General features: G+C 41.3%; 1 protein-coding gene across 3 annotated transcripts in view; it reads right to left on the bottom strand.

Annotated features, from left to right (window-relative positions):
- Nucleotides 1-319: 319 nt before the first annotated feature.
- ITGAM (integrin subunit alpha M) overlaps nucleotides 320-19,621 on the bottom strand; it is a 63,135-nt gene continuing 43,833 nt past the window's right edge. Inside the window, exons 11-28 of one of the 3 annotated variants that reach the window (XM_016137723.2) lie at nucleotides 18,198-18,338; nucleotides 17,895-18,107; nucleotides 12,766-12,896; nucleotides 12,508-12,671; nucleotides 10,613-10,767; nucleotides 10,386-10,517; nucleotides 10,146-10,219; nucleotides 9,778-9,919; nucleotides 9,560-9,682; nucleotides 8,918-8,997; nucleotides 8,136-8,219; nucleotides 7,693-7,768; nucleotides 6,694-6,801; nucleotides 6,440-6,523; nucleotides 6,173-6,286; nucleotides 5,985-6,086; nucleotides 5,612-5,722; nucleotides 320-5,152 (exon numbers count right to left, since the gene is read on the bottom strand). In XM_016137723.2, coding sequence (XP_015993209.1) covers nucleotides 5,081-5,152; nucleotides 5,612-5,722; nucleotides 5,985-6,086; nucleotides 6,173-6,286; nucleotides 6,440-6,523; nucleotides 6,694-6,801; nucleotides 7,693-7,768; nucleotides 8,136-8,219; nucleotides 8,918-8,997; nucleotides 9,560-9,682; nucleotides 9,778-9,919; nucleotides 10,146-10,219; nucleotides 10,386-10,517; nucleotides 10,613-10,767; nucleotides 12,508-12,671; nucleotides 12,766-12,896; nucleotides 17,895-18,107; nucleotides 18,198-18,338 — 2,106 coding nt within the window. In that variant the 3' untranslated portion in view covers nucleotides 320-5,080. The remainder of the gene's footprint in view (nucleotides 5,153-5,611; nucleotides 5,723-5,984; nucleotides 6,087-6,172; nucleotides 6,287-6,439; nucleotides 6,524-6,693; nucleotides 6,802-7,692; nucleotides 7,769-8,135; nucleotides 8,220-8,917; nucleotides 8,998-9,559; nucleotides 9,683-9,777; nucleotides 9,920-10,145; nucleotides 10,220-10,385; nucleotides 10,518-10,612; nucleotides 10,768-12,507; nucleotides 12,672-12,765; nucleotides 12,897-17,894; nucleotides 18,108-18,197; nucleotides 18,339-19,621) is intronic. The other 2 variants (XM_016137720.2, XM_016137721.2) reach the window with 2 other exon arrangements.

The following is a 19,621-nucleotide window of genomic DNA, read 5'->3' as shown; positions in this document are numbered from 1 at the left end:
CCTCATTGGAGGTTCTTGGCATGGGGTGGGCTAACTAGAAGAAGGATATCCTTTGATTGGTTGAGAAGTATGTTTGGCTGTCTATGGTTGGTGCTAAGTTGGAAGCAGGAAGTTGTCAGTTATTAATCAATCCTTGGTCATTTTGAGCTGATTGTAAAAGTTATTTTTTAGCTTTATGGACTGGTTGCCAGAGATAATAGTCTGACTTCCTCCAAACCTGACATAGGTAGCAGGATGGCTTCCTAGGCTCGTTACTGTAGATTATGGGTCAGAGTCCCATTTTTATGTGTGGTCTGCCCATTGTGCATTTGTATTCAGTCTCTCAGGATTTAGAAAATTTTGACATACAGTCAGATACTATAGGGTCCTGAAGAAATGTGTTGGGACATAAGGAAACAGATTTTTGAGAATTATCTTCTAGTAGAGGACACAAAAAGAACAAGAAGCTATCCAATTCTGTTCATTTTTCCATTCATTCATTTTTTCAACACATATATTTGGCAATTGTTTTTTTTTTTTCCATGTTCCAGATATTGTCATAGGGATTCCTGCCCTCCAGTGGAAGAAATTCAGGTTATTGTGGCAGCATATGAGAGTCAGATCTTCTCTCAGAAAGAGTTGGGAGGATATGTAGGAAGTGACACACAAACTGAGACAAGATTCAGGTTAAGGAGGAGAGGAAGTTAATTCTGGGTAGAGGGTACAGCATGAGCAAAGGCTGGTAAATGAAGGGGAATGTAGGGGACCACAGATATATTCTGACCTGTCTCCAATAAGTCACGTTTAGACTTGACATCCCAGTGTAATTACTAATTACATTCCCTTTCATTTTCAAAAGGGTCTTGGTTTGTTGCCTTAAATATGGTTCATTTGAGAAATGTGAGGTTGAGAAAGAAGGGTAGGAACAGAAGTTAGTTGCAGGGGCAAGATCATGCAGGGCCTCAAAGGTTACCTTAAATGCAGTGGGCCCTGGCCTCAGAGATAGGACAGCTATATGGAGTGAACTGGAAAGCCAAGTCCTGCCTAATGGGGTGGCTCTGCTCAACTGTAGCCTTATGTTGCCAAACACTCCCATTTCTTGAGAGGCCATAAATCTAGATTTTTCTCAGAAATATCTCAATTTAAAAATGTCAGCAACTAATCAAAATCAAATAAACAAATAAAACCAGTTTGCTAAATAAAATCTGTGGGCTGAATTTGGCTCCAAAGTTGCCAGTTTGACATTTCTTTTATAAACTGTAAGTGGTTAAGAAGTAAGAGTTTCAAAAAATAACCAGAAGCTTGTGAGCTTTCCCTGGGGCAGGGAAATCCACACCATCAGGACACACATCTCTAGATAGTCTCTCGAAAGAGAAGTAGGGGAAATACCTTCCTAGTACCTTTCTTATGCATCTAGGAAAGAAACAGTTTAGTTAAATTCCCTGTCAGGTAATTCTGCCACCAGGAGGAAAGAGAAAAGGGGATAGGACCTCCTCATGGTACTCTCAGAGGTTGAAGATAAATCCTTAATGATCAAACCAAGAGGGCTCATCAGGAAGGTCCTATAGATGGAGAAAGCATAACTGAAGTCTGTGATCGCCCAAGGAAGCATAGAGGAGAACACTTCCAGCCCCTCCATTTTGGATGCCATGGATGTCATGAGTTGTGATAAGAAGGAAGAAACTCAAATGCTAGATGTTGGGCAGTCGCACAATTAAAAAGACTTCAGGCTTTAGCACAAGTTTACTTTCTTGGACCAAATAGAAAAACAGAAAGATGGTAAGGAGAAAGGGAGGACGCCGTTCCTCTCAAAGATGTGATTCTTAAGTTGTACGCTGACTCTACTCACATTCCAGTAGCTAGAACCTAGCCATATAGCCATCCCTAGCTGCAAAGGAAACTGGAAAATGTGCTCTTTAATTGGATGCCCGTCTTAGTTATCCACTGCAGCATGACAAACCACTCCAAATACAGTGGATCGAAACATCAACCATTTATTATTTCTCATAGTTCTGTGAGGTGACAATCTGGGTATTTTTGTTGGCCTTGCCTGTGGCTGCAGTCATCAGATGGCAGGACTGGGCTGGAAGGCTCATGATAACCTCATGCATGGGTTGTGCTGGCTATCATTTGGGGGCCTCAGTCATCTCCTATATGTGGCTGCACATTCACCAACAGACTAAATGGGTCTCTGGGTTGTGAGAGGGCGAGAGCAGAAGCTGCAATTCTTCTCAAAGTCTAGGCTTCAGAACTCAAACAACATTCCTTCTACTATATTCTATTGACCAAAGTAAGTCTTGAGAGCAGCCCAGGTTCAAGGGAGTAGAGAGTAAAGCCCCACCACTTGATGGGAGGAGTAGGAATGTCACATTGCAAAAGAGCAGGACTCTGGCAGGCACAATTCACTGGGGGTCATAATTATAACAATTTACCATAGTGGCCTAAATAAGAATCCTATTTCTAAGTAAGAAAAGGAGGGTAGAGATTGAAGGGATTTATTTATTCAGAAGCAAAGGACCCCAAAAAAGTAAAAACAAGGGCAGATTTTCCCAAATTTGGCTACTTATCACTAGAGATTTATAGCCTTGCTTGTTAGAAATTGTGTGGTCATGCTCAGGTAATTTATTACTAGAAATTATTTACTTTCTAACCCATCATTAAGCTCCTATAAGGCTGAATTCAACATGAGCTTCCAATTCAAAAATGCTGACATGGACTCTGAGCCCACAGGACCTTAACTGACCACCCAAGGACAAGTGCCTTCAGATTCAGAGGCCCTCTCTTTTCCTTGTTCAATTAAAAACTTCTGGAGATATCGAGGTCTTTTATCATCCAACTTAAGAAAAAGAAAAACATTTTTTAATGAATTTTAAAGTCAGGAAAGGAAATTGTATAGAACCATCGAAAGTTGACGTGTATTGTGGCACCCCCAAGGATACAAAAGGCTATAGATTCATTAGTCACCCTTTGATGACATCTTATTGTACTTTGAATAAGATTGGAACTCCTCACTCTGGCTTACATAGCATGTATGCCCAAGCATGCCCAATCTTCTAGCCTCACCTGTGCTACCCTCTGACTAGAAAATCCTACTTGAGCCAGATGTTTCTCCCCACACCAAGCAGAATTAAGTTATCTCTCTCTCCTATATCACATCTGGAACTGACATCCATCTAAACTATGATTTTCTTGTATTTCAATGAACCACAGGATATTACCATTTTTGTCAACAAACACATCAGCAATTTCATATGGTTCACCTAATATCACAACAGCTAAGTAACAGCCACTCTCAGTATAAGTGAAAAGCTCTGGAGCCAGACAGAGCCAGGTTTGAATCCCAGGTCCATTCCCTTTTCATCTGTATGACCTCAAGAAATTGGTATGATCTCTGAGGCTCAGTTTCCTCATAAGTGAAATTCAGATACTATTAAGTAGTAAGAATTGGCCATTTAGCAGGACTGGTGAGAGAATTAGACAGGATGCATGCTCAAGCCACAGTCATGGTTACTACATTGACAAAGTATGAAATATGGGCCCTGGGGAGGAAGGGGGCTACCCAGAAACAGCTATCAAAACACCTTTGGTAACAGGTACTGTCGGTGCCCTGTCTGGATCCCTGTGGGCCTTGCCAGGGGCTATGCTCACCTGTCAGACTTCCAACTGGCAGCATCTATATCCATTTCTCTGGGCACCAGAACCACTCTGGCCACATTCCAAGCAAGCCAGAAGTGCTAAGAATTAAAACCCACCACCTCTCACCAAGAGCAGCCCTCGGCCAGTAACTCTGTGGAACTGGTGTATACGTATTCCAGCTCCTTCTCTCCTAGGGCAGGACACTGTGAAGGTGCAGGTTCTACTTGTTCCCAGAACTCCCCAGTAGGGTTACACTTCAGCGGCTCACAGTGGTACCCCTTTTGATAACATACCCTTTACTGGCTGCCTTCCTTTCCCCAGTTCACACCCCTCCCCTATTGGTATTTCCTGTGGCCACTCTTAAATAAACATTTTTCACTCAAATTCTTATCTTGAATTTGTTTCTGGGAGAGCCCAAACTTCTGGGAATATATCTTTACACATATGCAAAATGATATATTCGATTTATTAATTCACCATTGTTTTAATCATGAGAGATTAGAAATAACATATCAAAAGGAGACTGGTTAAATACATTATGATTCATTCACACAATGAAATATTATTAAGATGCATAAAAGAATGAAAAAGTACTTTATATCTTATATAAAACAATGTCTGAACTATATTAATGAAAAAAGCAAGATGCAGAACAATATAAATAATGTATGCTATCATTTGTGTAAAAAGCTTGTGTGTGTGTGTGCATGCACACATGTGCATTCATTTGCATACGCCTAGAGTCTTTGTGAAGGAGATTCCAAAACACAGAATCTTGACCACCCTTTAAGAGTGGCTTGAATGGCTGAGGAGACCAGATGTAAAGGAGACTTTTCACCACACACCCTTGCACATCTTTTGATTTTTCTGTTATGGACAGGTTTATCAATTCAAAAAGTAAAAGAAATATTAAAATAACAAGTAAACAAATAGAGAAAAGGAAGTGTTTCATTGCTTATTGGACATATTTACTTCTCGTGTGGGATGTGTTTGGACAGGTTCCTATTGACTGACCAGATCCTGGTTCTACATTGGTTTCTCCATGCAGTATCGGTCCCAGCTACACAAACTTCTGCAGGTCTGCATGCTCACCCACAAAGGGAGATCTCATTTCCTTCAGTGGGGAGAACATCTACTGCTTTCCCTTTAAGTTCGCCCACAAGACTCTCCATCACCTCTGTCCAGGAGGAATGCCCAACAGCACCTTCACACAAGGAAGCCCAAGCAATTCCCTTGTGCCCGAGAAGGTGTACCGAAGGCACTTGCCCCCATGCAAGAGACATCAGTGTCATACACTCATGAGCACAGTCGCACACACACACATGACTGGAAATGGAAACCCAAGCAGGTCTTTCCTGAGTGACATCACCACCCCAGTCTCCTAATGGATGTGTCTGTTCAGCAGCCTGCATGTTGGTCTAACCAAAGTCCTGCTTGCTTCAGGAGAGGCCAGTCAGTGGAGTTGTTACTGGGGCGGGGAAGTTTCAGGACCAGCTTCATTCATCATGTCCTTGTACTGCCGTTTGAAGAAACCGAGCTGCGGGAGCACAGACAGAGGAGTAAAGGCCACCAAAGCCAGGGGAGCAGGTAAGGGCCATGTTGACCAGGAGAGACAGAGAAACAGAGACAAAGAATAATGTGACAGAGTGTAGAAGGGACATGGGAAAAGGGACAGAAAGGGAGATGGCATCAATATTGGGGCCAGTAAAGACAGAAAAGAAATAAAAATATAAGAAGGAGGAGAAAAACTATCCCTTATGTAGTGGTCGTTCTGTACCAAGGAGCATTCTAAGTGCTCTGCATGTATTAGCTCAATTACCTTCACAAAATGGGTAATTATATTCTCATTCTGCAGCTGAAGAAACTGAGGATCTGTGATTTGCCAAAGATCACACAGTTAGCAGCATTGCTATGAGTCAAACCCAGGAATGAAGCTGCTGAGTAAGAAGCAGTAAAGGGAGATGGGAGTCAGCAGGAAGGGGGCCATGAGGAATACCTTGTATAGTCCCATGGTAATGAGGGCCAAGAGCACTAGGCCCCCGACGGAGCTGCCCACAATAAGCGGCACAGGGTCATGCACTTCGTATGGCTCCACTTTGGTCTCTGTCTAGGGCAGGGAGAGGGGAAGTGGGAGTGCATCAAAGGAGACATATTCTGGATTTCTGGGGGTCCCCCAGCCCTACCTTGTGCACACTATAAACCCAGTAACTAACCAGGCCCCAGGCTCCTAACCCCAGCCCTCAGTCTTCCCTCCTCTACCCACCTCTCCCACCCTCCCAATCTCTATCAACCTCTATCTCTCTCTCTGTCTCACCAATCCCAGCCTCCCTTCCTCCTTCCAATTGTCCTTCTGCACCCAAGACAGATACCTGGGCCCTCACAAATGCCCCCTGTCCTGGAAGCAGGGCAAACATCGAGTCATTAAATAAGATCTCCGCTGTGCTCAGAACCTGAAGGTAGTTATGTGAAGTCTGTGGGAGAGAGAAGGTGGAATTTGAACCCATGGGTCCCCTGCAGTATCACATCTGACCCAGCTGAGCCTCAGGACCCCACATACTTTAATATACCAGTCAAATGAAAGGTTTCCTTTAAGGGTGACGTTGAATTCTTCTTGGCTGCCAAAGGACAGGATATCACACTGGACTCTCTGACAGACAGCAATGGAGCAGTTCTTGGGAAGGAAGGAGAGGGGAGAGATGACTAAGAAAGCTGAATGCAGAATATGCTCCGTGCATTCAGATCACTCAGTTGAGAGATGGCACCAATGTAAGGACAGTGCTGAGTCTGCATGTGGCCCCAAATCTGGGGTTAGGCTTATTCTTACCAGCACTGAGGTCTTCTTAAGCATGGCCAGGAAGTCAGAGTGAGGGGGGACCCTCTCCTCAGTGTGGCATGTACTGGAGAAGTTCTGAGGAAAGATAGACACTGTGAAAAGAGAGAAATGATGGCTCCTGGGTTCACCCTCAAAGAGAATGAGATGGCCCAGGCCAGCAACGAGTCAGAAATGGCTCCAAAACAGAGATTTTAGGAAAGACCAGGGAGGAGTTGGGCCTACTCCTCAGGCCTACCTAGACTTACCTGGGAGAAGATGACCTGGGGGTTTTCCCACACAGCCACCTTGTTCAGCTGGATGGGGATCAAGAAGACCACACTGATGGGGAGGCTCCTCTGCCCCAAGTTGTTGAACTATAAGGTGTATGTTGGGAAAGGGGAAGAATATCAGGACTCTGGCCTTTCTGCTCCTACAAGCAACTATAATCAGCCTCCCACCTCTGACAGCCTGGTACTCCTAAATAAGGCCTCACAGACCAAAGTGCCCTATTACTTCATGCTTTCTAGGAGGTAGTCACGTGTTGTGGTTAAACACACGTTTAAGAGTCAGACAAGCTAGTCTCAAGTAGTGGCTCATCCACTTACTAGTGGTGAGACCATGGGCATGTTTTGTTAACCTCTCTAAGCTCATTTATTCATCTTTAAATGGGATAATGATAGTGCCTCCATCATTATGAAGATAAAATGAGTGAATTATGGATGTGTGTATACAATTGGCCCTCTGTATCCACAGGTTCTACATCCTTGGATTCAACCAATCATGGATTGAAAATATTCAGGAAGAAAATGTTACATTGTTGTTGACTTGTACTATGTAGTTAGACCTACAAAGGTTGTCTAACATGTACAGACTTTTTTTTTCTTGTCATTATTCCCTAAACGATATAGTATTACAACTATTTACATAGATTTTACATTGCACCAGGGTATCTAAGTAATCTAGAGATGATTTAAAATATAAGGGAGAATGTGCATAGGTTATATACAAATACTATATTACTTTATATAAGGAACTTGAGCATCTGTGAATATTGGTAGTGGTATGTGGGGGCGGGGGGGGTTGGTCCTGGAATCAATCCTCTTTACAAACCAAGGGGACAGCTGTATGCACATATGTGTATGTGCAGAGTGAAAGCAAACTTGGAACAGAGCCTGGAACATAATAGTCACCTGCGGCTTGTTTCCCAACACTATTTCTACATTCTCGGTACATTGATTTCCCTTCCTGGATCCTCAGCTCCCCACCTGATACTGATGCTTTATAACATGGCTGGTCTTCTCTGAAGCTGTGAAGTTGAGATATTTGGTAGAGACCTCATGGCTGATGGTAGAAAAAAGAAGGGACAGGAGGTAACAGAACATCAGGAGTGTTCTGGTAGGGGGGTCTCAGGGTAAGTGTGTAAGGGAGTGAACAGGGACATGGGTAAAACAGCCCTGAGAGAACGCTGTTCAGGAGGGACAATGTGTGTGCCAGTTTAGGCCACACACACACACACACACACACACACACACACACAATGCATATGCATAAATATATGCACAAACACACACTTGTACACACATACACACATGCACATATATCCTCGGACATACACAGGAACATGTGTGCACAGACATATACACAGATAAATGATGGGCCAAGTCCAGCCCAGTGATAAAGGTGGAGGTAAAGCCCTAGAAGCCATTACCTGGTGACCACCATGTAGACAGTGTATTTCACAGGCAGCTCCAGCTGGAATTCAGTTTTGTTGGTCCTGGGCATGTTGTTCTCACTGAAGGGAAACAGAGAGCTCTTTTCTTTTCCCTCTCCTTGACCCTCCACCTCCAACCAACCACCAAGTCCTATTCTGTCTGAATCCTAAACACCACTGTTCTCTATCCTCTGAATCTACTTAGCCTAAGCCCATAACTACTTACCTGGATGTCCACAGTGCCTTTTTCTCATTGGTCTCTGAGTTTCCTAAGAGCACCCATCAGTTATTTTATGACACTGCTGATATCTAACCAATTCTAAATCCTACGTTATATGCTTAAGCCATACTTAAAAACAGCTTGATCTTTCCAGTCTCCAGGCTTTGCTTGGTACACACTTCCTTCTTTCTGTCTTCATGCCCTTCCTCCATTTATGCCTTTGTTTGGTTAACTCAGCCTAAACATTTCTTCAGGAATCTTCTCTGAACACCAAGCTCCCAAGAACACGGGACATAGTTAATTTCATACAATATTATAATCACCAGCTTTCCTGCCTATTTTTGCCACTAAATTATAACCTCTGTGAGGGCAATACCACAGCTGTCTTGTCCATCCCTGTCCCACCAGTACTGACCACAATGCCTGTGATGTGTGCTCATTCAGTGTTTGTTGAATGAGCTGAAGGGAGAACCAGCGGGGAGAGGGCAATGGTTCACCCTGGGCAGAGGGCTGGGGCCTCAAAAAGGAGGATGCTTGTAGGAGGCCAGGCACAACATACCTGGTCACATTGGCTTTGAGAAGTACTCTGTTTCCAATGGAAGCATTAGATTCCACATCTAATGTGATATTAAAGGTGACCTGGAGTTAGAGAAAAGAGAGACCGTGACAAGTATAGAGGAGAAGAAACAACCCAAATGTTCATTAACTGAAGAATGGACAAATAAAATGTGGTACTTCCATACAACAGAATATTACTCAGCAGTAAAAATGAAATCCTGACACATGCTGCAGCATGGATATCCTTGAAAACATGCTGAGTGAAAAAAGTCAGTTACAAGGGACCGTATACCATATGATTCCATTTATATTAACTGTCCAGAATAGGTGAATCTAGAGACAGAAAGTGGGTTAGTGGTTGCCTAGGGCTGAGAGAGATAGGAGGACTGGGGTTGATGGTTAAGAGGAGTGGGGTCATTTCTTGGGGTGAGAAAATATTCTAAAATTGATTATGATGATAGACTCACAACTCTTTGAACAACCTAAGAGCCATTGAATTGTATACTTTAAATGGGTGAATTGTGTAGTATATGGATTATATCTCAAAAAAGCTGCTTCTCAAAAAAGGAAACTCTACTTAAAAAAAAAAAAAAAGAATTTAGAAGACAAAAAAGAAAAGGTGAGGAAAAGCCCACAGCCTGACCTCCGAGTTGTCTGGGAAGATGGGGTGATTTATGTTGCAGCTGCAGCTCTGCAAGGCCTCAGGACCTTTGATGGAGGTATCAGATTCACAGGTCACATGCCAGGATCGCCATGAGCGCCAGTTCTGGAAAGCAAGGGAGGCAGAAGTGGTGATAACAGCCACCAGCCATGGGGACCAGAGAAGCAAAGTCAGATGGAGCCTATGAAAGATTTGGCTACCTGGACCCCTGACACCGTCCGATAGGACAAGCCAGGAGGGTAGAAGAAGGTGACCTTAGTCCTGTAGGAATCCTCGCCCTGGTTTCTCACAATCAGCGTCACGTTGAAGTCCCGGGGACCACCCACCACCAGGGTGTCCAGACTGTGGGAGGAATAAGGCAGGCCATGAGATGCTGAAGGCTTCCCTATGGCAAGTCTGCTCTTTTGGGAAGGAGGTATGAACTCTTGGAGGTGGAAGACGGTGGATGGGGCAACCACACAAACACCTCCAACTGATCTGTGTCAGGCTCCTTTAGGCACCAGGAGAGAAATCAGAGCACCAGTTCTTAGTATAGGCTTGAACGTAGCAATGAGGGAAAAAAGCTCACCTCAGAAAACTGAAGGTGATGCTGAGGTCGTCCTGACAAATGCTATCATTACCACAATTCTTCTCAAAGGGAAACTGAGAAAAATAGAGTATGATAAGATGAAATAAAAGGAAATAATGAAATGATATGAAAAGAAACAATAAAATATTGAAATAAAATTATTTGAAATAAAATGACCTTCAACAATCTTGGCCTCTTGTCCCTTCCATGCCCCTGCAGGACCCCAACTCCAGGACTCACCATGGCTGTGAAGAGTCTCTGAGCATCCACAGCCAGCACTGGCCGGAGGTTCCCAAAGGAGGACAAGGGCTGTCCCACCAGAGAGAAGTTGAGGCGAAGGACAATCGGAGTTACTGAGTCCTCTACACAATCCTGAGAGATAGCAGGGGTTTAGGGGTCTGCCTCCTCAGCTTCCCAAGCCCACTCAATGCTTGGAGGAGCCAGAAATGTGGCTACCCGCTGCTCACCGGTAACTGTAGCTTCAAAGTCTCACATTTCTGATTCAGCCCCAAGCTCTGTGTCTGTCTGTATGTGTTGTTCTTTGTCTCATCAAAGATGGCCCGGGAATGCTGACGACTTGGGTCCAGGGCCAGGTCATATGTAACAATGCTCTGGATATCTCCTGAAGGAGCAGGGCATCACACTTGTGAGGATTTTGGCTTTGGAGTCAGACAGACAAGTGTTTGAGGCTCAGCTCCTCCGCTCCCCAGCTGTATGACTTCAGGTGTTATCTAACCTCTTTGAGTCTCAATTCTTTATTTTTAAATCAAGGACAATAACTGTACTTTCTCAATGGTGAAAATGAAATCAAATAGTATCTATAAGCATTTAGCATAGTGCCTGCCATATAGTAAGTGTTCAGTAAATGCTAGCTTTTCTGCTACATAATAGAAAATTAAGCATATTTCTCTGGGTGCTTTGAACATTTTTTCTTTGTCTTTGGTCTCCAGCAGTTTGTCCCTTGGTATGGTACAGTGTATAATGTTGTATACACTGGTATATGCACTGTGGTATTATTTCCTGTATATTTATTTTACTTTAATTTGGTAGAGAATCTTGCTGTCTTTCATCTATTTAGAAAATTCTTCACCATTATTTCTTCAACTGTTGTTTCTCTCTTGTTTTCTCTTCTCTGTCTGTCTGTCTGTCTGTCTGTCTCTCTCGCCCCCCACTCCCTCCTGCCACCTCCATTTCTTTTGGAATTCCAATTACATGTTTATTAAATCTTTCACTATGTCCCACACATCTTGTATGGTTTCTTTCTGTAATTTTAATCCTTTTCTCTGTGTGTGTTAATTGGAGCATTTTCGATTGATTTACTTTTCAGTTCACTAACTCTGTTCTGCTTCTAATCTATTAAATTTGTTTATTGAATTCTTAATTTCAGTCAGTGTATTTTTCAGTGCTAGAATTTCCCTTTGATCCAATTTTATGAATTTCAAGTCTTTTCTGAAGTTCTCCATCATTTTCTCTTTTCTTAAATATAATAATTGAAGTTATGTTTTAAATTTCTATCTGATAAAATTTCTGAATCACCTATGGGTCTATTTCTATTGTCTATTGTTTCTCTTGGTTGCTGAACTCAATGGACATTGTCCTAATAGAAAGACCAAGTTGTTTGCCAAGGTCTCTATTTCCCCAGCACTGGGAAGCTGTGGAATTTCTACTGCACTCTTTGGCTCTCCAGTTTCTGTCTTCTACTGAGTGCCTTAAAGGACTGACCTGCACATGCATGGCTTAAGAGTCAGCCAATGACTTGAGAGGAGTTTCTATGTAAACTTGGAGGACACTTTCTCTGTAATCCTCTACTCTCCAAGACTTTGTTCTCATTTCTAGCCATGCTGGCTGCCCCAAACTCTGACTGCTGTCTCCTCAGACCAATAAGATTACTACTAGAAACCTAATTTTATGATCTCCCCTCTTTCTCTCTAGTACCACCACTACTATTCCCCCACCCCAACCACAATTCCACTCTTTAAAAGTAAAAACAAGGGAAGAAGTCAAGTTAGTTGTGATAAAATGCATGCCTGAATGCTTCGTGAATTTGTGTTTAGCTTTATCAACACGACCACCCCTTTGAATGAGTTATCTCTCAGCTAAAAAAAAAAAAAAAAAAAAAAGATCTCAGTTAATTCACAGGTATGGGGACCTTGTTTATCTGGAAAACTGAGAGAGTAAGGGAATGCCATATAATCACTTCTTTGATGGGGTTTGCTGTGCCTCCCCACCCAACAAGGGAATGTTGTCAGAACAAGAAGAAGGCTGTCAGAGTTTATGAGGACTTTGCTTTGGACTGCCAAGAAGGCTGAAAAGGCTAGGCCACCCATCATTTAACCTGCAGAGACTTACTCCCCATCCTCACCTTCTCTCAGCCGGTCCCGTGTGCTCTTGTAAACATGGAGGCAGACTCTGACCTCCCCAGCAGTCTGGCCTTTCACCATATGTTCACGACACTCAAACATATTCCTTGCCAATTCCCTGGGTGTGAATGCCATGGTCACACCAACTCTCAGCACAGGCTGGGACCTGTTAGGACACCAAAGGACCATCAGGGGCCTTAAAACAGCAAAGCTTCTCCTTAAAGGGAAGACACCTGGTGTGCTCTGAAAGAAGTTCTCACCTGAGCAGCAGCACATGTCCCTGGGCCCCTACAGCCAGATCCACCAGTCCATCCATTGTGAGATCCTGGCCCCCACTCAGTGACTGTCCAAAATATTGGAGCCTGGAGGAGAGCTGGGAGCTTGCAATCCGCTGAGGGTAGAAAAGAGGAAGAGAGAAAGAGAGTGGGAAAGAATAAGGAAATGTGTAACAGTTGCCTAGGGTGACCCAAAGAGAGATTGTCTAAGCCCCATTCGAGTCCCACAACTTTTCAAGGAATTAGAGCAACTATTCAGCTTCAGATCATAGTCTTGAGATGACACCCAAAGTTTTCATTAATTACCTAGTTTTTTAAGGAAAACAAATAGTTTAAAGGAAAGACGTTACATCATATACTACTTGATTCAACTGAATCTCATTTACAGAGTTAGGATAATGCAAATATAAAATATTCATCTTACTAAAATCATCATATAAATATAAAGAGTGAGAGAAGGGGTTGAAGCCATTTGAATATGCGGCAACAGGAGTCTAAAAGAGCTCAGTCCTCACCTCCCATAGAGGGGAGTCAAAGCTAAAACAAACATCAAGAAGCAGGAAGATAATCATATTATTATGAAGTATAGAGAATTATCTAAAGAACTAAAAGAAATTTCTTCAAGAGAGGGAGAAATTAAAGAAAATAACAATGTGGGTATGGAAATTGTTATTTTTCATAGTAAATCTTTAAGAACTTTGAGTGTCTAATATATGTGCAAGAATAACACTGAGAGAGCAACACATAACTTAAAAAGAAAAGCTTAAAGAATTTTTGTCATGTACTTAATGCCACTGAACTATACACTTTAAAATGGTTAAAATTTTATGTCATGTGTGTTTAACTACAATTTTATTTCTTGAGGTATGTCTATATTGCTATGACTTTTCCTCTTAGGACTGCTTTCGCTGTGTCCCGGAGATTTTGAGTTGTGTCTCTAGACATCTTTGATTTCTTCCCTGATCTCATTGACAACCCATTCATTGTTTAGTAGCATGTTATTTAGCCTCCATATGTTTGTGTATTTTCCAGTTTTTTCTTGTAGTTGATTTCTAGTTTCCTACCATTGTGATTGGAGAAAATTTATTGAGACTTGTTTTGTGTTCTAACATATAATCTTTCTTAGAAAATGTTCCATGTGCACTTCTTGAGAAGCATGTATATTTTGCTTCTTTGGGGTAGGATACTCTGAAAATATCCATAAATCCATCTGGTCTAGTGTGTCTTTTAGGCCCATTGTTTCCTTGTTGATTCTTTGCCTGGAAGATCTGTCCATTGGTGTCAATAGGATATTAAATTTTCCTACTATGAGTGTATTACTGTTGATTTCTTCTTTTGTCAGTCAATAATGCTCCTATGTTAGATGCGTATATGTTTACAAGGGTTATGTCCTCTTGATTGATCAATTCCTTTATCATTATGTAATGCCCTTCTTTGTCTCTTTGTTTTACCACAATTTTTAAAATGATTTGTCAACTAAAGGAAGCATAGGATGCTGAAAAGTTGCTATATCTTAATTTAGGTAGTGCATACTCAGGTTCACAGATAATATGAAAATTCATCAATTAAGTTTTGTGTGTACATACATTATACCTCAATTTTTTTGAGAAAAATTTATTATATTCTGTTGAGAGGAAGTTTTGTTTTGAAATTATGTATAATGCAGTAATTGAGAGAACTACAGCAGGTTCGAGTGTCCAAAACTGAGCACCCTCTACCCAATCACATGAAAAAAAAAAGCAAATAAAAAATGCAAACATTAGAACAATAGGGATAGCATGATCCTTTGTGCATTTAGTTTTAACTTCAAAGTATGTGGGGGATGTGTACATATGTGCATGTGTGTGTGCATGCATGTGGAAGGTAACAAAGGTTACCTTCCCCTAACCCTTGTTTTTCTTTGTGGGCTGAGTTATGATGCAGATAAGGGGAAGAGAGTAGGGGTATCACAGTTTACTTTATTTCTTTCTTTATTAAGTTTATTGGGGTAACATTGGTTAATACAATTATATAACTTATATATTATCATTTGACATACATATATTCTATTATGTGATTACCACCCAAAGTCCAATTTCCTTCAGCTACCATATATTTGATTCCCTTTACCCACTTCACCCTCTCTCTAAACCCTATATTTGACTCCCTTTACCCAGTTTACCTTCCCCTTCCTCCCCCACCCCACTAGTAATCACTACTCTATAGTCCTCTAGTAACCACTAACCTATAGTCCATGTCCATGAGTCTCTGTTTGTTTGTTCTGCTCATTTGTTGCTTTTAGGTTTATATCTCATGTATAAGTGATATCCTGTGATTTTCAACTTTTCTGTCTGGCTTATTTCGCTTTTATGATTATCTCGAGGTCCATCTATTTTGTCACAAATGGCAGTGTTTCACCTCTTCTTATGGCTGAGTAATATTCCACTGCATATATGTACCACAGCTTCTTCAGCCAATCATCTATCACAGGACACTTTGGTTGCTTCCATGTCCTGGCCACTGTGAATAATGCTGCTATGAACATCGGTGTGCAGATATCTTTTTGGATATGGGTTTTCAAGTCTTTAGGGTAAATATCCAGTAGAGAGATTACTGGATCATATGGTAGATCAATTCTTAGTTTTCTGAGGAATCTCCATACTGTTTTCCATAGCGGCTGTACCAATTCGCAGCCCCACCAGCATGAGGGTTCCTTTTTCTCCGCATCCTTTCCAACGTTTATTATTACTTGTCCTATTGATTATAGCTATTCTAACAGATGTGAGATGGTATCTCATTTTGGTTTTGATTTGCATTTCCCTAATAGCTAGCGATGTTGAACATCTTTTCATATATTTGTTTGCCATCCGTATGTCCTCTAGGGAGAAGTGTCTGTTCAGGTCCTCTGCCCATTTTTTGATTGGATCGTTGTTGTTGTTGTTGTCATTGTTATGGATTCGTATGAGTTCTTCATTTATTTTGGATATTAGGTCCTTACTAGACATGTCGCTTGCAAATATATTTTCCCATTCGGATAGTTGTCTCTTTACCTGTTGACGATTTCTTTTGCTGAGCGGAAGCTTTTTAGTTTGATGTAGTCTCATTCATTTACTTTTGCTTTTACTCCTCTTGCCTTTGAGGTCAAACTCATAAAATCCTCTTTAAGTCCAAGGTCCTTTAGTTTAGTTCTTATGTTTTCTTCTATGCACTTTATTGTTTCAGGTCTTATATTCAGGTCCTTTATCCATTTTGAGCTAATTTTGGTGTGTGGTAATAGACAACAGTCTAGTTTCATTCTTTTGCAGGTGGCTTTCCAATTTTCCCAGCACCATTTATTGAAGAGGCTTTCCTTTCTCCACTGCATGTTTTTTGGCTTCTTTGTCAAAAATTATTTGTCCATATAAATACGGGTTTACTTCTGGACTCTCGATTCTGTTCCACTGGTCCGTGTGTCTGTTTTGCTGCCAATACCATGCCGTTTTGATTACTGTTGCTTTGTACTATAATTTAAAGTTGGGCAGAGTGATGTCTCCAGCCTCGATCTTTTTCTCAGGATGGTTTTGGCAATTGGTGGTCTTTTGTGCTTCCATACAAATCTGATGATTTTTTGTTCTATTTCTTTAAAAAATACCAATGGGATTTTGATGGGGACTGCATTAAATCTGTATAATGTTTCAGGTAATATGGTCATTTTAACTATGTTGATTCTTCCAATCCACAAACACGAAACATCTTTCCATTTCTTTGTATCTTCTTTGATTTCTTTTAATAGGGTCTCATAGTTTTCATTATATAAGCCCTTCGCTTGTTTTATTAGATTTATTCCTAGGCATTTTATTCTTTGTGTTGCAATTGCAAAAGGAATGATTTTGTCCACTTCTTCTGGTGCTTCATTATTAGAGTATAGGAACGCTATGGATTTTTGAACGTTGATTTTGTATGCAGAGACTTTACTGTATCGCTGTTTACTTTAGATTTATAAATTTGTACAGACATGTAAAGCTTTTGTAATAAAAATTAAGTAAAATCAGAACCTTCAAACCTCATTCACACAGAGAAGCAAAAGGCACCAAATGAAAAGAGGCATAATTAGAATATTCACATAATTATGGAAAGAGGTGCCATGATACAGAAAGAAGTGGGTAAGGCAGTGGTTCTTAGCCCTGATGACAACTAAAGAGCCTATAAAAAATATATAGTGTACTATTCTTTTTATATGGAGTTCTAGAATGGGTAAAACTAATCTGAAGTGAAAAATAATCAGAACAGCAGTTTTCTCTGGGATGGAGTGGGTTCAGAAATTGACTGGGAAGAGGCAGGAGAGATCTTTTTGGAGTGATGATGATGATTTATATTTTGATAGGAGGGTTGGTTACACGGGTATATGCACTTGTCAAAAGTCATTGCATGGCTAAAAATTTGTGCATTTCCTATTTGTAAATTGTATCTTAAAATTAACAGTAAGCAAATACTGAATTTTAGTTAATGATATAATGCCGAAGTATTTATAGGTGAAGTTGACTAATATTGTAACTTACTTTGAATTCCTTAATTAAATAAGATGGACTGTAGAAAAAGAATGACTATGTGATCAAGTAAATCTAGTAAAATGTTAATTGTAGATTCTAGGTTGTAAATATATAGGTGTTCACAGTGCAGTTCTTTTAACTTTGCTTTTAAATTTGAAAATGTTCTTAATTTCTTGAAAGGGGCCCTGCCTGTCCGCGCAAGTCACAAGCCCCATGATGCATGCAGTTCTGGTAGGGTTTCCTCTGATAAGAGACGGTCAGTGCTAAAACTGGAATAGACCTAGGCAAACCAGGACTTTTGGTTATCCTACTAGACTGAGATTCAAAAAAAAGGAATGCTTACATCGCAACATTTACAGTTTCCCATTTCCACCTCTAAGCCTTAATCTCATCTGTACAGTGTGGGTGTTGGTGCCCCTATGCACCTTCTTTAGTTGTGGTAAGAATTTAGAATTGAGGAGTCTTTGAAGTTTCTGTGTTATATTTTTAAAATTCTGAAAAGAAGTAATGGAAAAACTAATCTGGCAGCTGTAAGAAACCTGAATTAGAAAGCAACAGATCAGCAGAGAAGCTACTGTCATAATAGGGACAGCGATGGGGCCTCACCTGGCTGTGGGAAAGGCTGATGTCCAGTTCTGAGGTTCCATGAAATAGGTAGACAGCACCCAGGTTCTCCTGCTCTCCTGGGGCCCCAATGGCCACATCCATCAACTTGTCTCCATTTATGTCCCCCAGCACTGTCAGGGCTGCCCCAAAGCGACTCCAAGGATGGCCTTGCTCCCCACGGAGAACAGCCTTACACTGCCACCTAGACCTCTGCTAAACAAAAACAGTGCCAGCCCCCAACCCGGGCAACTCCTCCACCCGACACCCAGGCCCCACCCAGCCTAGGTCCCATTAGCCACTCACCCCCCGGGGCAAGGGGCACACAGACACCTGGCCGCCCCGAGTCAGCTCATAGTAATGGGGGGCCCCGATGAGGACCAAGTCGGAACTACCATCTCTATTCACGTCCACAGAGCAGAGTGAGGCCCCAAAGTAGGAGCCGATCTGAAAGAGACAAGGCCAGGATCACATACCACTTCCCACCTAAAGCAGAGTGGGGATGGGGGGAGGTGGTTCCTCTATGAAAAAAAAAGTCATGTCTTCTGGGGAAAGCCCTTGGAGCAGATGTGATCCGCTATATAATTCATAATAAATTCTCCTTGGGATGTGCTGCTGGAGAGAGAAGCATGTTATAGATTTGATGAGCAATGGGTAAGGATTTACTCCAAATGGTGTTTTAGGGAGAAGATTAAGATAGCAAAGAACTTGGATTGTAAAACACAGACAGAAACGCTTAAAAGATCAGACAGGATATCTTCTCAATACATTGGAAGTCTTTAGGAGGGTAAAAAATCAGAGTTGGCATTCCGGCTAATAAGGAATCAACTGGCTCGTATTAAAAATAAGTATTGCTACAAGAATACTTTTATGTGGTATTGAGAAATAATGTTTACCTTTTAAAAGAATTTTTAAAGTAGGTAAAAAAAAAAGTAGGTTCAATGTCAGTAGGTAGAATTCACCCATAGGATTCATCCATTTAGTCATTCATTCAGGGTTTGTCATTTGCTGAGCATGAAGCTAGGTAGTGGAGACACAGAGTTCTGGGGCTCTCAGTGTAACAGGGTAGAGCTGAGATAATAGTAACAGATAAAGATAGCAATTTCAAATTAGGGCAAGTTCTAGGAAAGAGGGAGGCCTTACTGACAGCCCAAACAAAGACACTTAAGCTTCAATCTAAAATCAGTAGAATTTTTTTTTGTTTTTACGTCAGGTTTATTAGAGTATAATTTACTTACAATAAAATCCAGCCTTCTTGGTGCAGTTTCTTGAGTTTCGACAAAACCCCTAGTCATGTAACCATCACCATAGTCAAGATACAGAATAGTTTTTATCATGCCTCACTAGAATCAACCTCTTCTCTCAATCACCAGTCCCTGGAAACCACTCATCTCTTCTGTCCCTATAGTTTTGTCTTTTCCAAAATGTTATATAAATGGAATTATATAGTATGTAGCCTTTCAAGTCTGGCTTCTTTCACCTAGAATCACATTTATGATTCATCCATGGTGTTGCATGTATCAGTATTCCATTTCTTTTTATTTCTAGTGCATATTCCATTGTGTACACCACAGTTTGTTTATCCATTCACCACTTGAGAGACACTTGGGTTGTTTCTAGTTTTGGGCAATTATGAATAGAGCCACTAGAAACTTTCACAAACAGGTTTTCATGTGAATATCTATATTTATTTCTCCTAGGTAAATAGTAAATATCTAGGAGAGGTATTG

Source organism: Rousettus aegyptiacus, unplaced genomic scaffold, assembly GCF_014176215.1.
Source record: "Rousettus aegyptiacus isolate mRouAeg1 unplaced genomic scaffold, mRouAeg1.p scaffold_m13_p_8, whole genome shotgun sequence".
Taxonomy (NCBI): Eukaryota; Metazoa; Chordata; class Mammalia; order Chiroptera; family Pteropodidae; genus Rousettus; species Rousettus aegyptiacus.
Note: the sequence above shows the minus strand (reverse complement) of the source record. Positions and strands in the feature narration are given on the sequence as shown.